The following is a 22344-nucleotide window of genomic DNA, read 5'->3' as shown; positions in this document are numbered from 1 at the left end:
ACAAGTTCTCATTTGCAACTGCGACCTGGCCAAGATAAGGCATAGCAGTGTGAACAGACAACACAGAGTTACACATGGAGTAAACAATTAACAAGTCAATAACACAGTAGAAAAAAAGGGGAGTCTATATATACATTGTGTGCAAAAGGCATGAGGTAGGCAAATAATTACAATTATGCAGATTAACACTGGAGTGATAAATGATCAGATGGTTATGTACAGGTAGAGATATTGGTGTGCAAAAGAGCAGAAAAATAAAAATAAATAAATAAAAACAGTATGGGGATGAGGTAGGTGAAAATGGGTGGGCTATTTACCAATAGACTATGTACAGCTGCAGTGATCGGTTAGCTGCTCAGATAGCAGATGTTTGAAGTTGGTGAGGGAGATAAAAGTCTCCAACTTCAGCGATTTTTGCAATTCGTTCCAGTCACAGGCAGCAGAGAACTGGAACGAAAGGCGGCCAAATGAGGTGTTGGCTTTAGGGATGATCAGTGAGATACACCTGCTGGAGCGCGTGCTACGGATGGGTGTTGCCATCGTAACCAGTGAACTGAGATAAGGCGGAGCTTTACCTAGCATGGACTTGTAGATGACCTGGAGCCAGTGGGTCTGGCGACGAATATGTAGCGAGGGCCAGCCGACTAGAGCATACAAGTCGCAGTGGTGGGTGGTATAAGGTGCTTTAGTGACAAAACGGATGGCACTGTGATAAACTGCATCCAGTTTGCTGAGTAGAGTGTTGGAAGCAATTTTGTAGATGACGTCGCCGAAGTCGAGGATCGGTAGGATAGTCAGTTTTACTAGGGTAAGTTTGGCGGCGTGAGTGAAGGAGGCTTTGTTGCGGAATAGAAAGCCGACTCTTGATTTGATTTTCGATTGGAGATGTTTGATATGGGTCTGGAAGGTGAGTTTAGAGTCTAGCCAGACACCTAGGTACTTATAGATGTCCACATATTCAAGGTCGGAACCATCCAGGGTGGTGATGCTGGTCAGGCGTGCGGGTGCAGGCAGCGAACGGTTGAAAAGCATGCATTTGGTTTTACTAGCGTTTAAGAGCAGTTGGAGGCCACGGAAGGAGTGCTGTATGGCATTGAAGCTCGTTTGGAGGTTAGATAGCACAGTGTCCAAGGACGGGCCGGAAGTATATAGAATGGTGTCGTCTGCGTAGAGGTGGATCAGGGAATCGCCCGCAGCATGAGAAACATCATTGATATATACAGAGAAAAGAGTCGGCCCGAGAATTGAACCCTGTGGCACCCCCATAGAGACTGCCAGAGGACCGGACAGCATGCCCTCCGATTTGACACACTGAACTCTGTCTGCAAAGTAATTGGTGAACCAGGCAAGGCAGTCATCCGAAAAACCGAGGCTACTGAGTCTGCCGATAAGAATACGGTGATTGACAGAGTCGAAAGCCTTGGCAAGGTCTATGAAGACGGCTGCACAGTACTGTCTTTTATCGATGGCAGTTATGATATCGTTTAGTACCTTGAGCGTGGCTGAGGTACACCCGTGACCGGCTCGGAAACCAGATTGCACAGCGGAGAAGGTACGGTGGGATTCAAGATGGTCAGTGACCTGTTTGTTGACTTGGCTTTCGAAGACCTTAGATAGGCAGGGCAGGATGGATATAGGTCTGTAACAGTTTGGGTCCAGGGTGTCGCCCCCTTTGAAGAGGGGGATGACTGCGGCAGCTTTCCAATCCTTGGGGATCTCAGACGATATGAAAGAGAGGTTGAACAGGCTGGTAATAGGGGTTGCGACAATGGCGGCGGATAGTTTCAGGAATAGAGGGTCCAGATTGTCCAGCCCAGCTGATTTGTACGGGTCCAGGTTTTGCAGCTCTTTCAGGACATCTGCTATCTGGATTTGGGTAAAGGAGAACCTGGAGAGGCTTGGGCGAGTAGCTGCGGGGGGGGGGGAGCTGTTGTCCGAGGTTGGAGTAGCCAGGCGGAAGGCATGGCCAGCCGTTGAGAAATGCTTGTTGAAGTTTTCGATAATCATGGATTTATCGGTGGTGACCATGTTACCTAGTCTCAGTGCAGTGGGCAGCTGGGAGGAGGTGCTCTTGTTCTCCATGGACTTCACAGTGTCCCAGAACTTTTTGGAGTTGGAGCTACAGGATGCAAACTTCTGCCTGAAGAAGTTGGCTTTAGCTTTCCTGACTGACTGTGTGTATTGGTTCCTGACTTCCCTGAACAGTTGCATATCGCGGGGACTATTCGATGTTAGCGCAGTCCGCCACAGGATGTTTTTGTGCTGGTCGAGGGCAGTCAGGTCTGGAGTGAACCAGGGGCTATATCTGTTCTTAGTTCTGCATTTTTTGAACGGAGCATGCTTATCTAAAATGGTGAGGAAGTTACTTTTAAAGAAAGACCAGGCATCCTCAACTGACGGGATGAGGTCAATGTCCTTCCAGGATACCCGGGCCAGGTCGATTAGAAAGGCCTGCTCACAGAAGTGTTTTAGGGAGCGTTTGACAGTGATGAGGGGTGGTCGTTTGACTGCGGCTCCGTAGCGGATACAGGCAATGAGGCAGTGATCGCTGAGATCCTGGTTGTAGACAGCGGAGGTGTATTTGGAGGGCCAGTTGGTCAGGATGACGTCAATGAGGGTGCCCTTGTTTACAGAGTTAGGGTTGTACCTGGTGGGTTCCTTGATGATTTGAGTGAGATTGAGGGCATCTAGCTTAGATTGTAGGACTGCCGGGGTGTTAAGCATATCCCAGTTTAGGTCACCTAACAGAACAAACTCTGAAGCTAGATGGGGGGCGATCAATTCACAAATGGTGTCCAGGGCACAGCTGGGAGCTGAGGGGGGTCGGTAGCAGGCGGCAACAGTGAGAGACTTATTTCTGGAGAGAGTAATTTTCAAAATTAGTAGTTCGAACTGTTTGGGTATGGACCTGGAGAGTATGACATTACTTTGCAGGCTATCTCTGCAGTAGACTGCAACTCCTCCCCCTTTGGCAGTTCTATCTTGACGGAAGATGTTATAGTTGGGTATGGAAATCTCAGAATTTTTGGTGGCCTTCCTGAGCCAGGATTCAGACACGGCAAGGACATCAGGGTTAGCAGAGTGTGCTAGAGCAGTGAGTAAGACACACTTAGGGAGGAGGCTTCTGATGTTGACATGCATGAAACCAAGGCTTTTTCGATCACAGAAGTCAACAAATGAGGGTGCCTGGGGACATGCAGGGCCTGGGTTTACCTCCACATCACCCGCGGAACAGAGAAGGAGTAGTATGAGGGTGCGGCTGAAGGCTATCAAAACTGGTCGCCTAGGGCGTTGGGGACAGAGAATAAGAGGAGCAGGTTTCTGGGCATGGTAGAATATATTCAGGGCATAATGCGCAGACAGGGGTATGGTGGGGTGCGGGTACAGCGGAGGTAAGCCCAGGCACTGGGTGATGATGAGAGAGGTTGTATCTCTGGACATGCTGGTTGTAATGGGTGAGGTCACCGCATGTGTGGGGGGTGGGACAAAGGAGGTATCAGGGGTATAAAGAGTGGAACTAGGGGCTCCATTGTAAACTAAAACAATGATAACTAACCTGCACAACAGTATACAAGGCATATTGACATTTGAGAGAGACATACAGCAAGGCATACAGTAATGACAGGTGTTGAATTGGGAGAGCTAGCTAAAACAGTAGGTGAGACAACAACAGCTAATCAGCTAGCACAACAACAGCAGGTAGAATGGCGATTGATTAGGCAGAGAGGGTCGGATTAACTACACACAGAGCCTAAATGCGGCTGGGGCCGACAGATAAAACATAAACAAGCAGAATGGATTACCGTGAATTAATGGACAGTCCAGCATGCATCAGCTATGTAGCCAAGTGATCAGTGTCCAAGGGGCAGCGGTGGATGGGGCAGGGAAGCTGGACTGGCGAGTGTTATCCAGGTTAGAAAACTAACAATGACTAAATAGCTTGTAGCCAGTTAGCTGGTTAGCTTCTGAAGGTTCTTGAGTGTGTTCTAAAAGTGTAAAGATAATAGCGGTTCCGTATCACATTGGGTGAGGCAGGTTACCGGAAGGTATAAACAAATAAAAAATCGAAAAGGGATAGAAAGTAAATATGGGTTCAGTGAGTGTTTGGGACGCGGCGATTCAGATGGTTAGCAGGCCTGTGCTAACAAGCTAACAGTTAGTAGACGGTGCTAAACACGGTAGCAGTTAGCGGACCGGGCTAAACAAGCTAGCAGTTAGCAGTCCGAATTTGCATGCAAGGAGATAGCAAGGGCTAGAGAGTTAGCCTTTGGGGACGTCGCGATGGGGGGAGTCTGTTTATTCCTCTTCATGCGGTGACATCAATGGACCGGTCGTGGGTCTGGATATTGTAGCCCAGGAGCTCAAAATGTTCCGTTTGCGATGGGAATCCGGGGGTGAAAAATAAAAATAAAATAATAGATAGGTCCGTTATGCTCTGGTTAGAGTCGCGTTGTTCGAACTGGCGAGAGCTTTCCGAGCTAAAGGTTAGTTGATGACCGGTTAGCTGACCGGTTAGCTGAAGACCGCTAGCAATGTTTTGCTGAAGCTGGTAGTTAGTTTGCTAGTTGGCTAGCTTCAGTTGAGGGGTTCCAGATCCGAAGTAAATATAAATACTTTAGGAAAAAAAGCTACGTTGGGTGAGGCGGGTTGCAGGAGAGTATTTAGAAGAAGTTGAGGTTCAGCAAAAAGTTTTAAAGATATGTGAAGAAAACAAACGATATATACAAGGAACACGACAACACGTCCTACTGCTACTGGTAACACTAGTCCCATGCCAATCGAAATTCCATGCCCATCCCTGTGTTTTGATAGAAATGTTGGAGTTTGACAGGTGTTGCTCACGGTTTGAGCAAGAAAAGAATACCTGATTTGGTACATTTTATGACGTGCTGCTCATAGCCTAGAAATGAAGGGCCTAAATGTTTTTTACAGTCGATGCTTTTATGACGTGCTGCTCATAGCCTATAAATGAAGGGCCTAAATGTTTTTTACAGTCGATGCTTTTATGACGTGCTGCTCATAGCCTAGAAATGAAGGGCCTAAATGTTTTTTACAGTCGATGCTTTTATGACGTGCTGCTCATAGCCTAGAAATGAAGGGCCTAAATGTTTTTTACAGTCGATGCTTTTATGACGTGCTGCTCATAGCCTAGAAATGAAGGGCCTAAATGTTTTTTACAGTCGATGCTTTTATGACGTGCTGCTCATAGCCTAGAAATGAAGGGCCTAAATGTTTTTTACAGTCGATGCTTTTATGACGTGCTGCTCATAGCCTAGAAATGAAGGGCCTAAATGTTTTTTACAGTCGATGCTTTTATGACGTGCTGCTCATAGCCTAGAAATGAAGGGCCTAAATGTTTTTTACAGTCGATGCTTTTATGACGTGCTGCTCATAGCCTATAAATGAAGGGCCTAAATGTTTTTTACAGTCGATGCTTTTATGACGTGCTGCTCATAGCCTAGAAATGAAGGGCCTAAATGTTTTTTACAGTCGATGCTTTTATGACGTGCTGCTCATAGCCTAGAAATGAAGGGCCTAAATGTTTTTTACAGTCGATGCTTTTATGACGTGCTGCTCATAGCCTATAAATGAAGGGCCTAAATGTTTTTTACAGTCGATGCTTTTATGACGTGCTGCTCATAGCCTAGAAATGAAGGGCCTAAATGTTTTTTACAGTCGATGCTTTTATGACGTGCTGCTCATAGCCTAGAAATGAAGGGCCTAAATGTTTTTTACAGTCGATGCTTTTATGACGTGCTGCTCATAGCCTAGAAATGAAGGGCCTAAATGTTTTTTACAGTCGATGCTTTTATGACGTGCTGCTCATAGCCTATAAATGAAGGGCCTAAATGTTTTTTACAGTCGATGCTTTTATGACGTGCTGCTCATAGCCTAGAAATGAAGGGCCTAAATGTTTTTTACAGTCGATGCTTTTATGACGTGCTGCTCATAGCCTAGAAATGAAGGGCCTAAATGTTTTTTACAGTCGATGCTTTTATGACGTGCTGCTCATAGCCTAGAAATGAAGGGCCTAAATGTTTTTTACAGTCGATGCTTTTATGACGTGCTGCTCATAGCCTATAAATGAAGGGCCTAAATGTTTTTTACAGTCGATGCTTTTATGACGTGCTGCTCATAGCCTAGAAATGAAGGGCCTAAATGTTTTTTACAGTCGATGCTTTTATGACGTGCTGCTCATAGCCTGGAAATGAAGGGCCTAAATGTTTTTTACAGTCGATGCTTTTATGACGTGCTGCTCATAGCCTAGAAATGAAGGGCCTAAATGTTTTTTACAGTCTATGCTTTTATGACGTACACTGCGGATCGCAAAAATATTCCTCAATTCAAATATAATGGCGACACTTTACAAAACATGGTTTGGTATGGTAAAGAAAGTTGGGAAACAAGCTCGAGTTAACAGTGATGCCCTGTTATCGACCTGAATATCTTCTCTACTAGAATAAAAACCTCCAGGCTTCTCTCTTAACTGTACATTTATTGAAAAAAATGAACAATTACAGAAGGCAGTTTGTAAAAAGAAACTATCCCATCCGAATCGTCTGCTGGAATAACGGGGTAAAAATTACATAATCAACGTACTCTATTAACACTAGTCCCGTGCGAATAGGACTTTAGGAGAAAAGGTGGGCTATGCCATAGACAGTGTAACTCCATAAGCTCATAAGTCAGCCGACTGTGTGGTCCTAATATCACCTGAGAGACACACACACACACACACACACACACACACACACACACACACACACACACACACACACACACACACACACACACACACACACACACACACACACACACACACACACACACACACACACACACACACACACACACAGTGATCTCACTCTTGACCCCTAATTATAGTGCAGTGTGTGTCTCTGCAGGGAGTGGCCTGAACCAGGGCAGGAAAGAAAAAAAGAGTTGTCTTTAAAACAAGTTCTCTCTCTTTTCCGCTTTCACTATCTGTCCTCTTTTTTTCCCCAGAGAAACAAAGAGACTAATTTCATTTTATGGCTGAGTCAGGACTGTCTTGGTCCTGTCTCTCTGCCTCTCACAAATGTGCTCCGTTTTCACAGGGTAATTCTCAGCCCAATGTAGCCGAGGCACCCAGCAGCTTAGCTCGTTAAGAATCAAAGTAATATTCTGTACGCACTTCACACAGTAAACCGGTCACAAAGGATGAGGACAGATCTATTTCAATGTCTTCGGCTTTCTGCTAGACTGCTTAACCTGCAGTCCTAGCCAAACGTTAACGTGAAATGTTGTCTGGTAATACATAGGATTCATTCCGGACTTGCTAAGTACAATGGCATTGTGTAATGGCAAAATAATTAGCCAGCAAAACTGTCCAAGGGTATGCTTTGGATTTTATTCATTTTTTTTACTGCTCAAAATGATTTCCTTCTACTGTAAAGTGCTTATTATGGGAGCACCCTGCCACTGTGCACCGTGTTATTCTTAGTCATTAACATTATTAAAGGAAGGAATTTCCTGGATGGTTTCTCTATCCTGGTTCTCACAGAGCTCTATTGTACCAACCCCCTGACTGTCAGAGTGCCACTCTCTTACCACAGACCAGCCAAGCGTTCAGCACTCTGAGAGTGAGAGAGAGAGAGAGAGAGAGAGAGGTAGAAGGGGATGGGGGGTAGAGAGATATAGGCAGTATGTATAGTATAGAAGGATAAAGACAGACAGACAGAGAGAGAGAATAAAGAAGATGAGAGAAATGAATAGGTAGAGACAGAGATAGAGGTGGGAGAGAGAAAGAGAAAGGAAGGGAAAGAGAGAGAGTAGGATAAAAACAGAGAGAGAGAGAGTCACCGGCCCTTGTGTGCTGTAGTAACCTGCCCTGCGTAGTGGCAGTGATGTGCATGTTCTCAGTCAGAGGAGAGGAGTGTTTAATGAATGGGTTATTGTGGGGTCAGGGGTCAGGTGACCCATGTGAGTGGAGTCAGGGAGAACCCTGGCTTCTGACGTTGGGATCACTGACTCAATTCCCCCCTCCCTCTCTCTCTTAAAGCCTCTTCTCTTCATACCTTTTTTCTCTTCTCATTCTCTCTCTCTCGCTTCTCACTCTCCCTCGCTTCTCACTCTCTCTCTCGCTTCTCATGTTCTCTCTCACGTTCTCTCTCTTGCTTCTCATGTTCTCTCTCTCGCTTCTCACTCTCTCGCTTTCGCTTCTCTCTCTCTCTTACAGTATCTTTCTCTCTCTCTCAAACACTCTCTTTCTCTCTCTCTCTTTTATCTCTTTCTGTTTATACCCTTCAACTCATAAGGCTTTATTGACAAGGGAAATGTGTTTAAATTGCCAAAGCAAGTAAAATAGATAATAAACAAAAGTTAAATAATTAACCAAAATGAACAGTGAACATTTCAAAGGAATAGAGGTAATTCAAATGTCATATCATGGCTATGTACAGTGTTGTAACGAAGTGCAAATAGTTAAAGTACAAAAGGCAAGGCTATGCTCAATAGCAAGACAATGCTCAATAGCAAGGCAATGCTCAATAGCAAGGCAATGCTCAATAGCAAGGCCATGCTCAATAGCAAGGCCATGCTCACTAAATCTGTACACAGTTAAAGCATTTCTTAATTTTGGGTCAGTCACAATGATCAGGTATTCTGTCGCTGTGAACTCTCTGTTTAGGGCCAAATAGCATTCCAGTTTTTGCTCAGTTTTTTTGTTAATTCTTTCCAATGTAACAAGTAATTCTCTTTTTGTTTTCTCATGATGTGGTTGGGTCTAATTGTGTTGCTGTCCTGAGGTTCTGTGTGGTCTGTTTGTGTTTGTGATCAGAGCCCCAGGACCAGCTTGCTTAGGGGTCTCTCCTCTAGGTTAATGTCTTTGTAGATGATGGCTTTGTAATGGAAGGTTTGGGAATCGCTTCCTTTAGGGGGTTGTAGAATTTAACAGCTCTTTTTGGATTTTTTATAATTAGTGGGTATCATCTTAATTCTGCTGTGCATGCATTATTTGGTGTTGTATGTTAGTCACGGAGGATGTTTTTACAGAATTATGCATGTTGTCTCAATTTGGTGTTTGTCCCATTTTATGAATTCTTGGTTGGTGAGCGGATCCCAGACCTTACAACCATAAAGGACAATGGGTTCTAGAACTGATTAAAGTGTTTTGATGTTCCTTTTGATGGCGTAGAAGGCCCTTCTTACCTTGTCTCTCAAATCGTTCACAGCTTTGTGGAAGTTACCTGTGGTGCTGATGTTTAGGTGGAAGTAGGCATGTTTTTTTGGTGTGCTCTAGGGAAATGGTGTCTAGATGGAATTTGTATTTGTGGTCTTGGGAACTGGGCCTTTTTTGGATGACCAGGAGATCTAAGTGCTGCTGTAGACCCTCCATGGTTGGGGAGAGAAGCACCAAATCATCAGCAAACAGTAGACATTTCCCTCACCAATTTGTTGATATACATGTTGAAGAGGGTGGGGCTCAAGCTGCATCCCTCTCTCACCCCACGGCCCTGTGGAAAGAAAGTGTTGTGTTTTTTTGTTTTGTTTTGTTTGTCAATTAGGGTGTGCAGGGTGAATACGTGGTCTGTCGTATGGTAATTTGGTAAAAAGCCAATTTGGCATTTGCTCAGCACACTGTTTTCGCTGAGGAAAGAACTAACCTGCTGTTAATAATAATGTTGAGGATTTTCCCAAGGTTGGGTTGAAGGGTTTGTGTTTTGTCCTGTAGTTCATTCAATGTAATTGAATGGGTTCTGATAGTCTTTAATAGGCTGTGGATCTGTAATTGATCATGTATTTGTTTTTGATGTTTGTTTTTTGTTATAGAGACACACATAATGGAGAAGTGGTTTATCCATACATCTCCGTTTTGAATAGATAACTTTTCGTGTTGTTGTTTGTTTAGTGTGTTCCAATTTCCCCAGAAGAGGTTAGATTCTATGGATTTTTCAATTACATTGAGCTGATTTCTGCCATCCTGTTCCTTATTTTTTCCGTAATGAATTTCTGTATTGTTTTAGTGATTCACCATAGTGAAGGCGTAGGCTCAGATTTTCTGGGGTCTCTATGTTTTTGGTTGGATAGGTTGGATAGGTTTCTCAATTACTTTCTTAGGTTTTTGCATTCTTCATCAAACCATTTTTCATTGTTGTTCAATTTCAATTTCTTTTCTTTTTTTTATTTAATAGGGAAGTTAAAAGTCAAATATAATATTTGGCCTTCCCTGACAAATTTATACCTTGGGGGGGGGGGGGGGGGTAGGTGTTTGTCCCCCTGTGTGCTGAGAGTGTCAGGTTAATGTCCAGTTCTGGCATTTAGGTCGTCACAGAGTAGTACATCTCTCTGCGTCTGGAAGTGGTTCATCTCTCAATCTAGGATAGAGAAGCTGTCATCGTTAAAGTATTAGTGGAGGTTGGGCCTGTTGCTCTGCTCATGGCCTGGACATATGTGCGGCTGTCATCTTGAGGTCCTTGCTGAGGGGGCGGAGGCATGGGGGGAGGGCAGAAGAGGCATAGGTCTGATCTGGAAGGGTTTGGCCAGGGTTTGCTTGGGGGGGGTGTAGGTCTCCTTGCCGCTGGTTCTCCCGGTACAGGTCCTTCGGAAGGGGGTATCGCAGGTCTGGGAGGGTGTCTTGCTGGTCTGTGCGGGGTGTCCGTTGCTCCGTTGCTCTGTTACTCCTGTGTGAGATGCTGGGGCTCCAGTTGAGGGTGATGTCACCCTTTCTCTCTCTCTCCTCCACATTGCCACACATCAAAGCCTCCCTCTGTCTGCCCACCAGCCCTGTGTGTGTGCGCGTGTGTGTGTGTGTGTGTGTGTGTGTGTGTTAGAGTGTATGCAATAGGGCTGCAATACCAGAGGGTCTGCCTCCCCCCTGGTCTCTGACAACCCCCCCATTTCTGACCCCCCTTTGGTCTCTGACCCCCATGGTCTCTGACCCCCATGGTCTCTGACACCCCCGGTCTTTGAAAGCGCCAGGCTCTGTGAAGCCCTTTGTTCCAGACCAGGGCAGCAGGGCTGTGTGTGTCTGGGTTAATGAGGCAGAACTCCGGTTAGCAGGCAGGGCCAGGCTGGGCTACAGCGTCACTGGGTACATAACCCTGTATGTCACTCATTGGGCGGGGCACAGCCAAACAGGGATAAAGACAGAATAGAGAGAATAGAGACGACTGGTTAACAAACATGTCTAAATTCTGGTTCAACATCAAACACTCACATACAGGCTTAAAGTTTAGTGACACGCACATGCACACATACACACACACACACACACACACACACATACATACACATACTACACCAATGATAGGTGGACTATTCAGTGTATTATATTTATTGAGGAGAAGAAATTACCTCATATATTTTCCCTCCTAGCATTAATAGCTGAAGGCTACAGGCTTTGTAACCCCCCAGATTGACCCAGAGGGACACTGGCTAATCACAGAGAACAGGACTAGGTGGATGAATCAGACACTAAGTTCATGTATGTACACTGACTTATAGGCAAATAGAGACACTGACAGAGAGAGGAGCCGACACACACGAGAAAGAAAAGATACATTGATATATCCCCAGTGTGGTGTCAGCTCTCTTTGTAAACCTCTTCTCCGGTGTTCCCCCGGGGTCCAGATGGATAAGGGGTGAAACTTGACCCTGGACAGACAGATGTGATGTGTGTGTTCGTGCATGCATACGTACGTGCGTGTGTGTGCCTGTGTCTCCGTGTGTGTTGTTCAATAGCTGGTGTCTGGGGGGTTACTCCACACGCTGGAACCAGTGACCTGCTCAGATGAGCAGATAGAGGAGGGTGGGAGAGGGGTGGGGGGATGGCCCCATAGATAATTACAGTATGGGAGTGGAGAACAGAACAGCTGGTGCCGCACTAAGGGACTGAAGGAAGGGGCAAGTGTAGAGTGGGGGAGTGGTTGTTAACCTCTCTGGCTGTCTCTATCAGAGGTAAAGGCCTTGGTCCGTCTGTTAGGGGTAAACATGGTTGTATGGAGTAAGATGGGTTCCTTTTAAACCTCTCCTCTCCTTTAACCTCCCTGTGTGTGGCTCAGTCACGGCCTGTAGAGTTTACTCATTAACTCAGGGCCCATTGTGCAAGGTGTCCCACCATGCCTGCCCTCCCTGCCCTGGGCCTGTGGAGCTTGTGTTTCAGCTGCACACTGTTATTCCTGGGGGTCAAAGGGCACCTAGTGCAGGATGTTACGTCAGGGCTTTGTTTTGTCAGTGACCACCGACTTTCTAGAAACGCTGGTATGCTATAGCAAGTGGCCATTATGGGGGCAACGGGCCTTTGAGGGGTAGGGTTAGGGTTAGGGTTAGGGCTAACCCTAACCTTCTACTATCCTCTATTCCATTCTACTCCCTTCTACTCCCCTCTACTCCTCTCGACTCCCCTCTGCTCCCTTTCGCTCCCCTCCACTCCCCTCTACTCCTCTCTATTCCCCTCTACTCCTCTCGACTCCCCTCTACTCCCCTCCACTCCCCTTCCCCCTACTACCCTCGACTTCACTCTACTCCCCTCTACTCTGCTCGACTCCCCTCGACTCCCCTCTGCTCCCCTCTGCTCCCCTCCACTTCACTCCACTCCCCTCTACTCCCATCTGCTCCACTTTCTCCCCTCTGCGCCGCTCCTCTCCACTCCTCTCCACCCTTCTCCACTCCCCTCCACTCCTCTCCACTCCCCTCTACTCCCCTCTACTCCCCTCTGCTCCCCTCTGCTCCCCTCCACAACCTCTCCACTCCCCTCTACTCTTCTCGGCTCCGCTCTACTTCCATCTACTCTTCTCTACTCCTCTCTGTTCCCTTCCGCTCCACTCCACTCCCCTCCCCTCTCCTCCCATCCCCTCCCCTCTACTCCACTCGACTCCACTCTAATCCTCTCTACTCCTCTCTGCTCCCCTCTACTCCCTTCCGCTCCCCTCCACTCCCTTCTACTTCACTCTGCTCCCTCCCACTCCCTCCCACTCCCTCTACTCCCCTCTACTCCCCTCTGCTCCCCTCCACTACTAACTAATCCCTTCTACTCCCCTCTGCTCCCCTCCACTACCCTCTATTCCCCTCTGCTCCCTTCTGCTCCCCTCCACTCCCACCGACTCCGCTCTACTCCCATCTGCTCCCCTCTGCTCAACTCTGCTCTACTCTGCTCCCCTCCCCTCCGCTCCCTTCCGCTCCCCTCTGCTCCTTTTTAGGTCTGCTCTTCTTTCCTCTGCCTTGCTCCTCTCTGCTCTCCTCTACTGCTCTCCGCTCTGCTCTGTTCTGCCCTCCTCTGCTCTACTCCACTCTGCTCTGTCTTGCTCCTCTCTGCTCTCCTCTACTGCTCTCCGCTCTGCTCTGTTCTGCCCTCCTCTGCTCCTCTCTGCTCTTCTCTGTTCTTCTCTGCTCTCCTCTCCTCTCGCCTCTCCTCTCCTCTCTTCTCTGGCGTCACTGAGGCTGATATCACTGCCAGGAGGCCACTTAGTCATAACTGATGACCAGGATCACTGTGTAATACAACAAGATACCGAAGGGGACAGTTTATGTCAGACAGAACGGCAGCAGTGGATATGAGGAGGGGAAGGAGGGAGGAGGGAGATGTGGTGCAGACAGGAGAAGAGAATAATAATGTTTTACAAGCAGGCAGTGTAAGATATGTGAAGAATGCACATCATTAAATGCATTGTGAAGGTAGAAAGTTAAAGTAAAATGAGGGGATGCTCTGTTGATGGAGCTTGTAACTGAGGGAAGGGACATTGTTGAACTGGTGTGTGTGTGTGTTTGTATTGCAGACAGACTGTGTGAACTATGTGAAGATAGTGCACCACTACAACCGCACCCACCTATATGCCTGTGGAACCGGGGCCTTCCACCCCACCTGCGCCTTCGTAGAGGTGGGACAGAAGATGGAGGTAAGAGGCACACATACAAGAAAACACACACACACCTCCAGCTCATCTGTCATCTTCCTATTTCCCAGTTCTCTCTCTCTTTCATCCACACACAAGTAGAGACCATGGATGAGATCCTATCTGATCACCTGTTATATATCTATGATGGTTCTACTCTGCACTGTAACCCCCCTCTCCCTCCCCTCTCTCCCCCTCCCTCTCTCTCCCCCCCTCTCTTTCCCCCCTATCTCTCTCCCCCTCCCTCTCTTCCCCCCCTCTCTCCCCCCTCCCTCTATTTCTCCCCTCGCTCTCTTTCTACCCCCTCTCTCTCTCCCCCCTCTCCCTCTCTCTCCCCCCTCTCTCTCCCCCCTCTCTCTCTCCCAACTCTCCCTCTCTCTCCCCCTCTCTCTCCCCCCTCTCTCTCCCCCCCTCTCTCCCCCCTCTCTCTCTCTCTCTCCACCCTCCCCCCTCTCCCCCTCTCCCCCCTCCAGGACTATGTGTTCAGGATTGACCTGTCCAAGGTGGAGGATGGGAAAGGGAAAAGTCCATATGACCCCCGTCACCCTGCAGCCTCAGTACTGATAGGTGAGTTTTGCATTTCTGTCAGCCTCTCAGACAGAGTAGGTGGAAGTTTCTCCTTATCTGATACAGCGTCAAAAGCTTGTCATCCTCTTAACGGTTTAGAATGGTAAATAGCTTAGGTAATCTGATCCTAGATCTGTGGTTAAGGATACATTCAACCTTTAGGCTATCAGCCTACTCTACTAAATGTAATTCCTATGACTGTGATGTGTGCTTGTCCCACCTAGCTACCTAAGATGAATGCATTAACTGAAAGTCGCTCTGGATAAGAATGTCTGCTAGATGACTAAAATGTACACAAGTACACGCCTTCAAGGCGTCTTTTGGTAGTACGAGATGGCACCGCAGCCACTTACAAAGGTACTATAAATTCATAGCGTAGCAACTGCATGTTGTCCCCCTCTCTTTCTGTCTCTAAGGTGATGAGCTGTATGCGGGTGTGGCCACAGACCTCATGGGACGAGACTTCACCATCTTCCGCAGTCTGGGGGGACGACCATCCATCCGCACTGAACAACACGACTCACGCTGGCTCAACGGTGAGTGTGTGTATGTGTTGAGTGTGTGTGTGTGTGTTGAGTGTGTGTATGTGGAGTGTGTGTATGTGTTGAGTGTGTGTATGTGTTGAGTGTGTGTATGTGTTGAGTGTGTGTGTGTGTTGAGTGTGTGTTGAGTGTGTGTATGTGGAGTGTGTGTGTGTTGAGTGTGTGTGTGTTGAGTGTGTGTATGTGTTGAGTGTGTGTGTGTGTTGAGTGTGTATGTGTTGAGTGTGCGTGTGCGTGTGTGTTGAGTGTGTGTGTGTTGAGTGTGTGTATGTTGAGTGTGTGTGTGTGTGTGTTGAGTGTGTGTGTTGAGTGTGTGTATGTGTTGAGTGTGTGTGTGTGTTGAGTGTGTGTGTGTTGAGTGTGTGTGTGTGTTGAGTATGTGTGTGTTGAGTGTGTGTATGTGTTGAGTGTGTGTGTGTGTTGAGTGTGTGTGTGTGTTGAGTGTGTGTATGTGTTGAGTGTGTGTATGTGTTGAGTGTGTGTGTGTGTGTTGAGTGTGTGTATGTGTTGAGTGTGTGTATGTGTTGAGTGTGTGTGTGTGTGTGTTGAGTGTGTGTGTGTTGAGTGTGTGTGTGTTGAGTGTGTGTATGTGTTGAGTGTGTGTGTGTGTGTTGAGTGTGTGTGTGTTGAGTGTGTGTGTGTGTTGAGTGTGTATGTGTTGAGAGTGTGTGTGTTGAGAGTGTGTATGTGTTGAGTGTGTGTACTGTTTGTCAGTATGGATGTGTAGCTGCCTATATAAGTATATGTTGTTGATACTATTAACACGATTCCTACGAGACCAAGTTTGTCAGCATATCTCTAATTGTGTATGATTGTGTGTGTATCAAGTGGTAACATTTTCTATGAGATACACACACATATAATGGCTCATATAAGTGAATGTATAATACCTACTGTGCCTTATAGTGCATTATAACACATGCAGTGTTTTCTCCTCCAGAGCCTAAGTTTGTGGGTTCGTTCTGGGTGCCAGAGAGTGAGAACCCAGACGATGATAAGATCTTCTTCTTCTTCCGGGAGACGGCGGTGGAGGCTCAGGGTCTGGGGAAGTCCACCTACTCCCGTATCGGACAGCTCTGCAGGGTGAGAACACCACTCAGATTATACTGTACCTGTACTGTATTACATCTTATACTGTACCATACTGTACCATACTGTATCATACTGTATCATACTGTATCATACTGTACCATGCTGTATCTTACTGTACCATAATGTATCATATTGTATCATACTCTACCATACTTAATCATACTGTATCAGACTACCATACTTAATCGTACTTCACCATACTTAATCATACTGAATCAGACCTGACCATACTTAATCATACTGCATCAGACTGTACCATACTGTATCATACTTAATCATACTATATCAGACTGTACCATACTTAATCATACTGTAGCAGACTGTATCATACTTAATCATACTTTATCATACTTAATCATGCTGTATCATAGTGTACCATACTTAATCCAGGCGCTGTGTCAGATTTCAGAAAAGGCTTTACGGTGAATGCACACCATGCAATTATCTGAGGATAGCGCCCCGCATACAAAAGCATGAAAAACATATTTCAAGCAGGCAGGTGTGACACGCGCTTCAGTCAATAATCCACCCAGTTTCGCTCCATCAAAATGCATACAAAATGAATCCCAAACGTTACTATTAACCTTTTCCAAACAAGTCAAACAACGTTTATAATCAAACCTTAGGTACCCTAATACGTAAATAAACAATACAATTTAAGACAGAGAATCGTTATTATCTTTACCAGAGAAAAATACCAAAGAACACGCTATCTTCTACAAGCTTGGAAACACTACATCCAAAATGGGAGCCACCAAGGAAAACTACAATTTCTGGCTCATTTTTCCAAAAACCAGCATGAAACTCTTTACAAAGACTGTTGACATCTAGTGGAAGCCCCAGGAACTGCAATCTGGGAGGAGTTCACCTTATAATAAAAGTGACAGCCATTGAAAACGGTGGTAGGCTAAACATTTTCTTTTTTGGTATGGTTTGTCCTCGAGGTTTCGCCTGCCATATCAGTTCTGTTATACTCACAGAGTTTTAACAGTTTTAGAAACTTTAGAGTGTTTTCTATCTAAATCTACCAATCATATGCCTGAGTAACAGGCAGTTTACTTTGGGCACACTTTTTTCACCCGGACGTGAAAATACTGCCCCCTAACCAAGAGAGGTTAACCTCACTGGGATATTCGGGACGGTAGCGTCCCACCTCATCAACAGCCAGTGAAAGTGCAGGGCGCCAAATTCAAAACAACAGAAATCTCATCATTAAAATTCCTCAGCATACAATATTTTACACCATTTTAAAGATAAACGTCTCGCTAACCTCTCTAGGGTATGTGGGACACTAGCGTCCCCCCTAGCGTCCCACCTGGCCAACATCCAGTGAGAGCGCCAAATTCAAATACAGAAATACTCATTATTATTATCATTATATATAAAAATTCAGAAAACAAAACATATTTTACATAGGTTTAAAGATGAACTTCTTGTGAATCCAACAACGGTGTCAGATTTAAAAAAATACTTTACAGTGAAAGCATACCTTACGATGATTTGAGAACATAGCCCAGTTGACAAATCATTACAAACAGTAACCAGCCAAGCAGAAGAGTTACACAACTCAGAAATAGAGATAAAATTAATCCCTTACCTTTGATGATCTTCATATTGTTGCACTCAGAAGACATTCATTTACTCAATAAACAAATAAATATTGAGTAAATGAATGTCTTCTGAGTGCAACAATATTTGTTCGATAAAGTCTCTTTATATCCAAAAACCTCCGTTTTGTTTGCGCGTTTCCTTCAGTAATCCACATGCTCAAACGCAGTCAAAACAGACAGACAAAAAAATCCAAATTGTATCTGTAAAGTTCATAAAAACATGTCAAATGATGCTTATATTCCATCCTCAGGTTATTTTTAGCCCAAATGATCTATAATATTTCAACCGGACAATATCGTCGTCAACGTAAAAAGTAAACAAGAAAGGCACTCTCTCGGGATTGCGCATGAAAAAGCTCTGTGACACGTCAGGGTCCACTCATTCAGACTGATCTTGCTCCCTCATTTATCAGAATACAAGCCTGAAACAATTTCGAAAGACTGTATAGTGTTCTCTATCCAAATCTACCAATTATGTGCATATCATATCTTCTGGGCCCGAGCAGCAGGCTTTTTAATTTGGGCATGCTTTTCATGCAAAATTCCGAATGCTGCCCCCTACCCTAGAGAAGTTAATCCAGCCACAGTGTCCAATTTCAAAAAGGCTTTATGACGAAAGCACACCAAACGATTATGTTAGGTCAGAGCCAAGTCACAGAAAAACACAGCCATTTTTCCAGACAAAGAGAGGAGTCACAAAAAGCAGAAATAGTGAAAAAAAATTATCAATAACCTTTGATGATCTTCATCAGATGACACTCATAGGACTTCATGTTACACAATACATGTTGTTTTGTTCGATAAAGTTAATATTTTTATCAAAAAATCAGAGTTTACATTGGCGCGTTACGTTCAGAAGTTCCAAAACATCCGGTGATTTTGCAGAAAACCACATCAATTTACAGAAATACTCATCATAAATGTTGATGAAAATACAAGTGTTATGCATGGAACTTTAGATAAACTTCTCCTTAATGCAACCACTGTGTCAGATTTCAAAAAAGCTTTACCGAAAATGCACACCATGCAATAATCTGAGTACAGCACTCAGAGACCAAAACAAGCCAAACAGATATCCGCCATGTTGTGTAGTCAACAGAAGTCAGAAATAGCATTATAAATATTCACTTACCTTTGATGATCTTCATCAGAATGCATTCCCAGGAATCCCAGTTCCACAATAAATGTTTGATTTGTTCGATAAAGTCCCTCATTTATGTCCAAATACCTCCTTGTGTTAGCGCGTTTAGTACACAATCCAAAATCACGATGCGCAGGCAAGTCCATGCGAAAGTTCAGACGAAAAGTTATATTACAGTTCGTAGAAATATGTCAAACGAAGTATAGAATCAATCTTTAGGATGTTTTTAGCATAAATCTTCAATAATGTTCCAACCGGAGAATTCCTTTGTCTATAGAAAAGCAATGGAACGCGAGCTAACTCTCACGTGAACGCGTGTCACGATCTCATGGCACTCTGCCAGACACCTGGCTCAAACAGCCCTTATGAGCCCCCACTTCACAGTAGAAGCATCAAACAAGGTTCTAACAACTGTTGACATCTAGTGGAAGCCTTAGGAAGTGCAATATGACCAATATCCAACTGTATCTTCGATAGGGCATAAGTTGAAAAACTACAAACCTCAGATTTCCCACTTCCTGGTTGGATTTTTTCTTAGGTTTTTGCCTGCCATATGCGTTTTGTTATACTCACAGACATAATTCAAACAGTTTAGAAACGTCAGAGTGTTTTCTATCCAAATCTACTAATAATATGCATATATTAGCAACTGGGCCTGAGTAGCAGGCAGTTTACTCTGGGCACCTTATTCATCCAAGCTACTCAATACTGCCCCCCAGTCCCAAAGAAGTTAATCATACTGTATCAGCATGAACCATACTGTATCATACTTAATCATACTGTATCATACTGTACCATACAGTATCATACTCTACCATACTGTACCATACTTAATCATACTGTACCATACTTAATCATACTGTATCAGACTGTACCATACTTAATCATACTTAATCAGACTGCACCATACTTAATCATACTTAATCATACTGTACCATACTGACCATACTTAATCATACTGTACCACACTACACCATACTTAATCATACTTATCATACTGTATCATACTGTACCATACTGTACCATACTTAATCATACTGTATCATAATATACCATACTGTACCATACTTAATCATACTGTATCACACTGTACCATACTGTATCATGCTTAATCATACTGCACCATACTTAATCATGCTGTACCATACTTTATCATGCTGTACCATACTGTATCATACTGTATCACACTTTACCATACTGTATCATGCTTAATCATACTGTACCATACTTTATCATACTGTACCATACTTAATCCTTGCTGTACCATACTTTATCATACTGTACCATACTTTATCATGCTGTACCATACTGTATCATACTTAATCATACTGTACCATACTGTATCATACTTAATCATACTGCACCATACTTAATCATGCTGTACCATACTTTATCATGCTGTACCATATTGTATCATACTGTATCACACTTTACCATACTGTATCATGCTTAATCATACTGTACCATACTTAATCATGCTGTACCATACTTTATCATACTGTACCATACTTAATCATGCTGTACCATACTTTATCATACTGTACCATACTTTATCATGCTGTACCATACTTATTCATACTGCCCCATACTTTAACATACTGTACCATACCTAATCATGCTGCCCCATACTTTATCATACTGAACCATACTTGATCATGCTGTACCATACTGTATCATACTTAATTATACTGTACCATACTGTATCATACTTAATCACACTCTACCATACTTAATCATACTGTACCATACCGTACCCTAGTCAATACTATTCCATACATTCATAACTTTTCCTTCGCCTCTGGTGGACACATCCAGTGTATTGTGTCATTGACACTGTTTTGTATACAACATTGTTCAATGTTTATTGTTCATACAACAGTTACATATTATTACGGGTATCTTGACTTTATAACATTGGTCTATAATATCTATTTGGTTTGTTGTTGCAGAATGATATGGGTGGCCAGCGTAGTCTGGTCAATAAGTGGACCACCTTCCTGAAGACTCGTCTCATCTGTTCTGTGCCAGGCAGTGACGGCAGTGACACCTACTTTGATGAGCTCCGTAAGTAACCGTTAAAGTCTGAGTTCGTTATCTGATCCTAGCTCTCACTCCAGGCTATATCTGGGCAGGGGATATCTACACAACCAATGAAGATTCATCTGAGCTAAATGGACAGAGCGGGAGGTTATGTTTGTGTTTCTCTGACCTTTGACCTTTGACCTTACCTGTGTACCTGCCACAGGGGACGTATTCCTGCTGCAGACCAGGGACAGGAAGAACCCTCTGGTCTACACCGTCTTCTCTACCTCTAGGTCAGAGTTTAAACAAGGCGATGTATTGAGTTATTCTGTGTGTGTGTGTGTGTGTGTGTGTGTATGTGTGTGTGTGTGTGTGCATGTGTCTTCCCACCCTGTGTGTTACTGTAGTTCCTGACTATGATAGTGTGTTTAATAGTAGGCCTTGTCTCTAACTGTGCGTCCCCTGACTCCCAGCAGCAGTGTATTCAAGGGATCAGCTGTGTGTATCTACACCATGAATGACATCCGCAGAGCCTTCCTGGGGCCTTTCGCCCACAAAGAGGGGCCAAACTATCAGTGGGTGCCCTTCCAGGGCAAAGTCCCCTACCCACGCCCTGGCATGGTACGTAGCTCTGTGGAAATTTACTGAACGCAGATGGCTACCCGTTGTTTCCACAATTCACTGAACAGAAAATACATCCACCCCAACTCTGCAGGTTTTGCTGCGAAGACACAAAATCATTTGTTGTCGCAGGTTCAGGAATGGCTGAAGAATTGCAACCTTTACCTGGAGTTAACTCTACCAATAGCACTGCTGGGTGATCTGAAAAGTCATAGTCATTCGATCCATAAAATATTAATACTCTTATCAAAAAATGTCATCGTTAATTTACAATCTGAATAAACTATGAGAATAGAAAGGTTTAGAACTTCTGTCAAATAAATATTTCTGTCAGCTAGGAATCAAAACGGGATGGTCTTCAGAGATAGATGGGAGGGGTTGAGGGGAGCTGAAGGTTTGGACTTAAAGCAAACAAAATGTAACTCATGTAAAATATACTGTCCGTAAAATGTATATAGTATGTATGTATAAGATGGAAGTAGAAGCCTAAGTGTTGTTGTCCATTATTTTACTCCAATTAGGGGAGGGGTGGTTGGGTTAGGGGACAATAATAAAGAAGTAAAATATATTTAAAAAATATGTATTTTAAAATTATATATTTATTTACTAAATTATATATATATGGGGGATTGGAAATGATGAAGACAATTGCATTGATAGAAGCCACAATATATCTGCAATATTAAAGCTGATCTACCCACAAAAAAATATATATAAAAAATAAACAGGGATATCATAATAGACAATGACTCAAGTAAAAGTGAAAGTCACTCAGTAAAATACTACTTGAGTAAAAGTCTAAAAGTATTTGGTTATAATTATACTTCGGTATGAAATGTAAAAGTATAAATAATTTCACATTTCTTATATTAAGCATT

The 22344-nt window shown here is 44.2% G+C and overlaps 1 protein-coding gene across 3 annotated transcripts in view; it reads left to right on the top strand.

The window, feature by feature from the left end:
- Nucleotides 1-22344, top strand: part of sema3b (sema domain, immunoglobulin domain (Ig), short basic domain, secreted, (semaphorin) 3B) — an 88590-nt gene that overhangs the window by 57833 nt on the left and 8413 nt on the right. For all 3 annotated transcript variants that reach the window (XM_036947325.1, XM_036947323.1, XM_036947324.1), the window contains exons 5-11: nucleotides 13755-13874; nucleotides 14345-14438; nucleotides 14855-14974; nucleotides 15921-16063; nucleotides 20773-20887; nucleotides 21069-21138; nucleotides 21322-21466. In XM_036947325.1, the coding sequence (XP_036803220.1) occupies nucleotides 13755-13874; nucleotides 14345-14438; nucleotides 14855-14974; nucleotides 15921-16063; nucleotides 20773-20887; nucleotides 21069-21138; nucleotides 21322-21466 (807 nt within the window). The remainder of the gene's footprint in view (nucleotides 1-13754; nucleotides 13875-14344; nucleotides 14439-14854; nucleotides 14975-15920; nucleotides 16064-20772; nucleotides 20888-21068; nucleotides 21139-21321; nucleotides 21467-22344) is intronic.

This window comes from Oncorhynchus mykiss, chromosome 16, assembly GCF_013265735.2.
Source record: "Oncorhynchus mykiss isolate Arlee chromosome 16, USDA_OmykA_1.1, whole genome shotgun sequence".
In the NCBI taxonomy this organism is placed as follows: Eukaryota; Metazoa; Chordata; class Actinopteri; order Salmoniformes; family Salmonidae; genus Oncorhynchus; species Oncorhynchus mykiss.
Note: the sequence above shows the minus strand (reverse complement) of the source record. Positions and strands in the feature narration are given on the sequence as shown.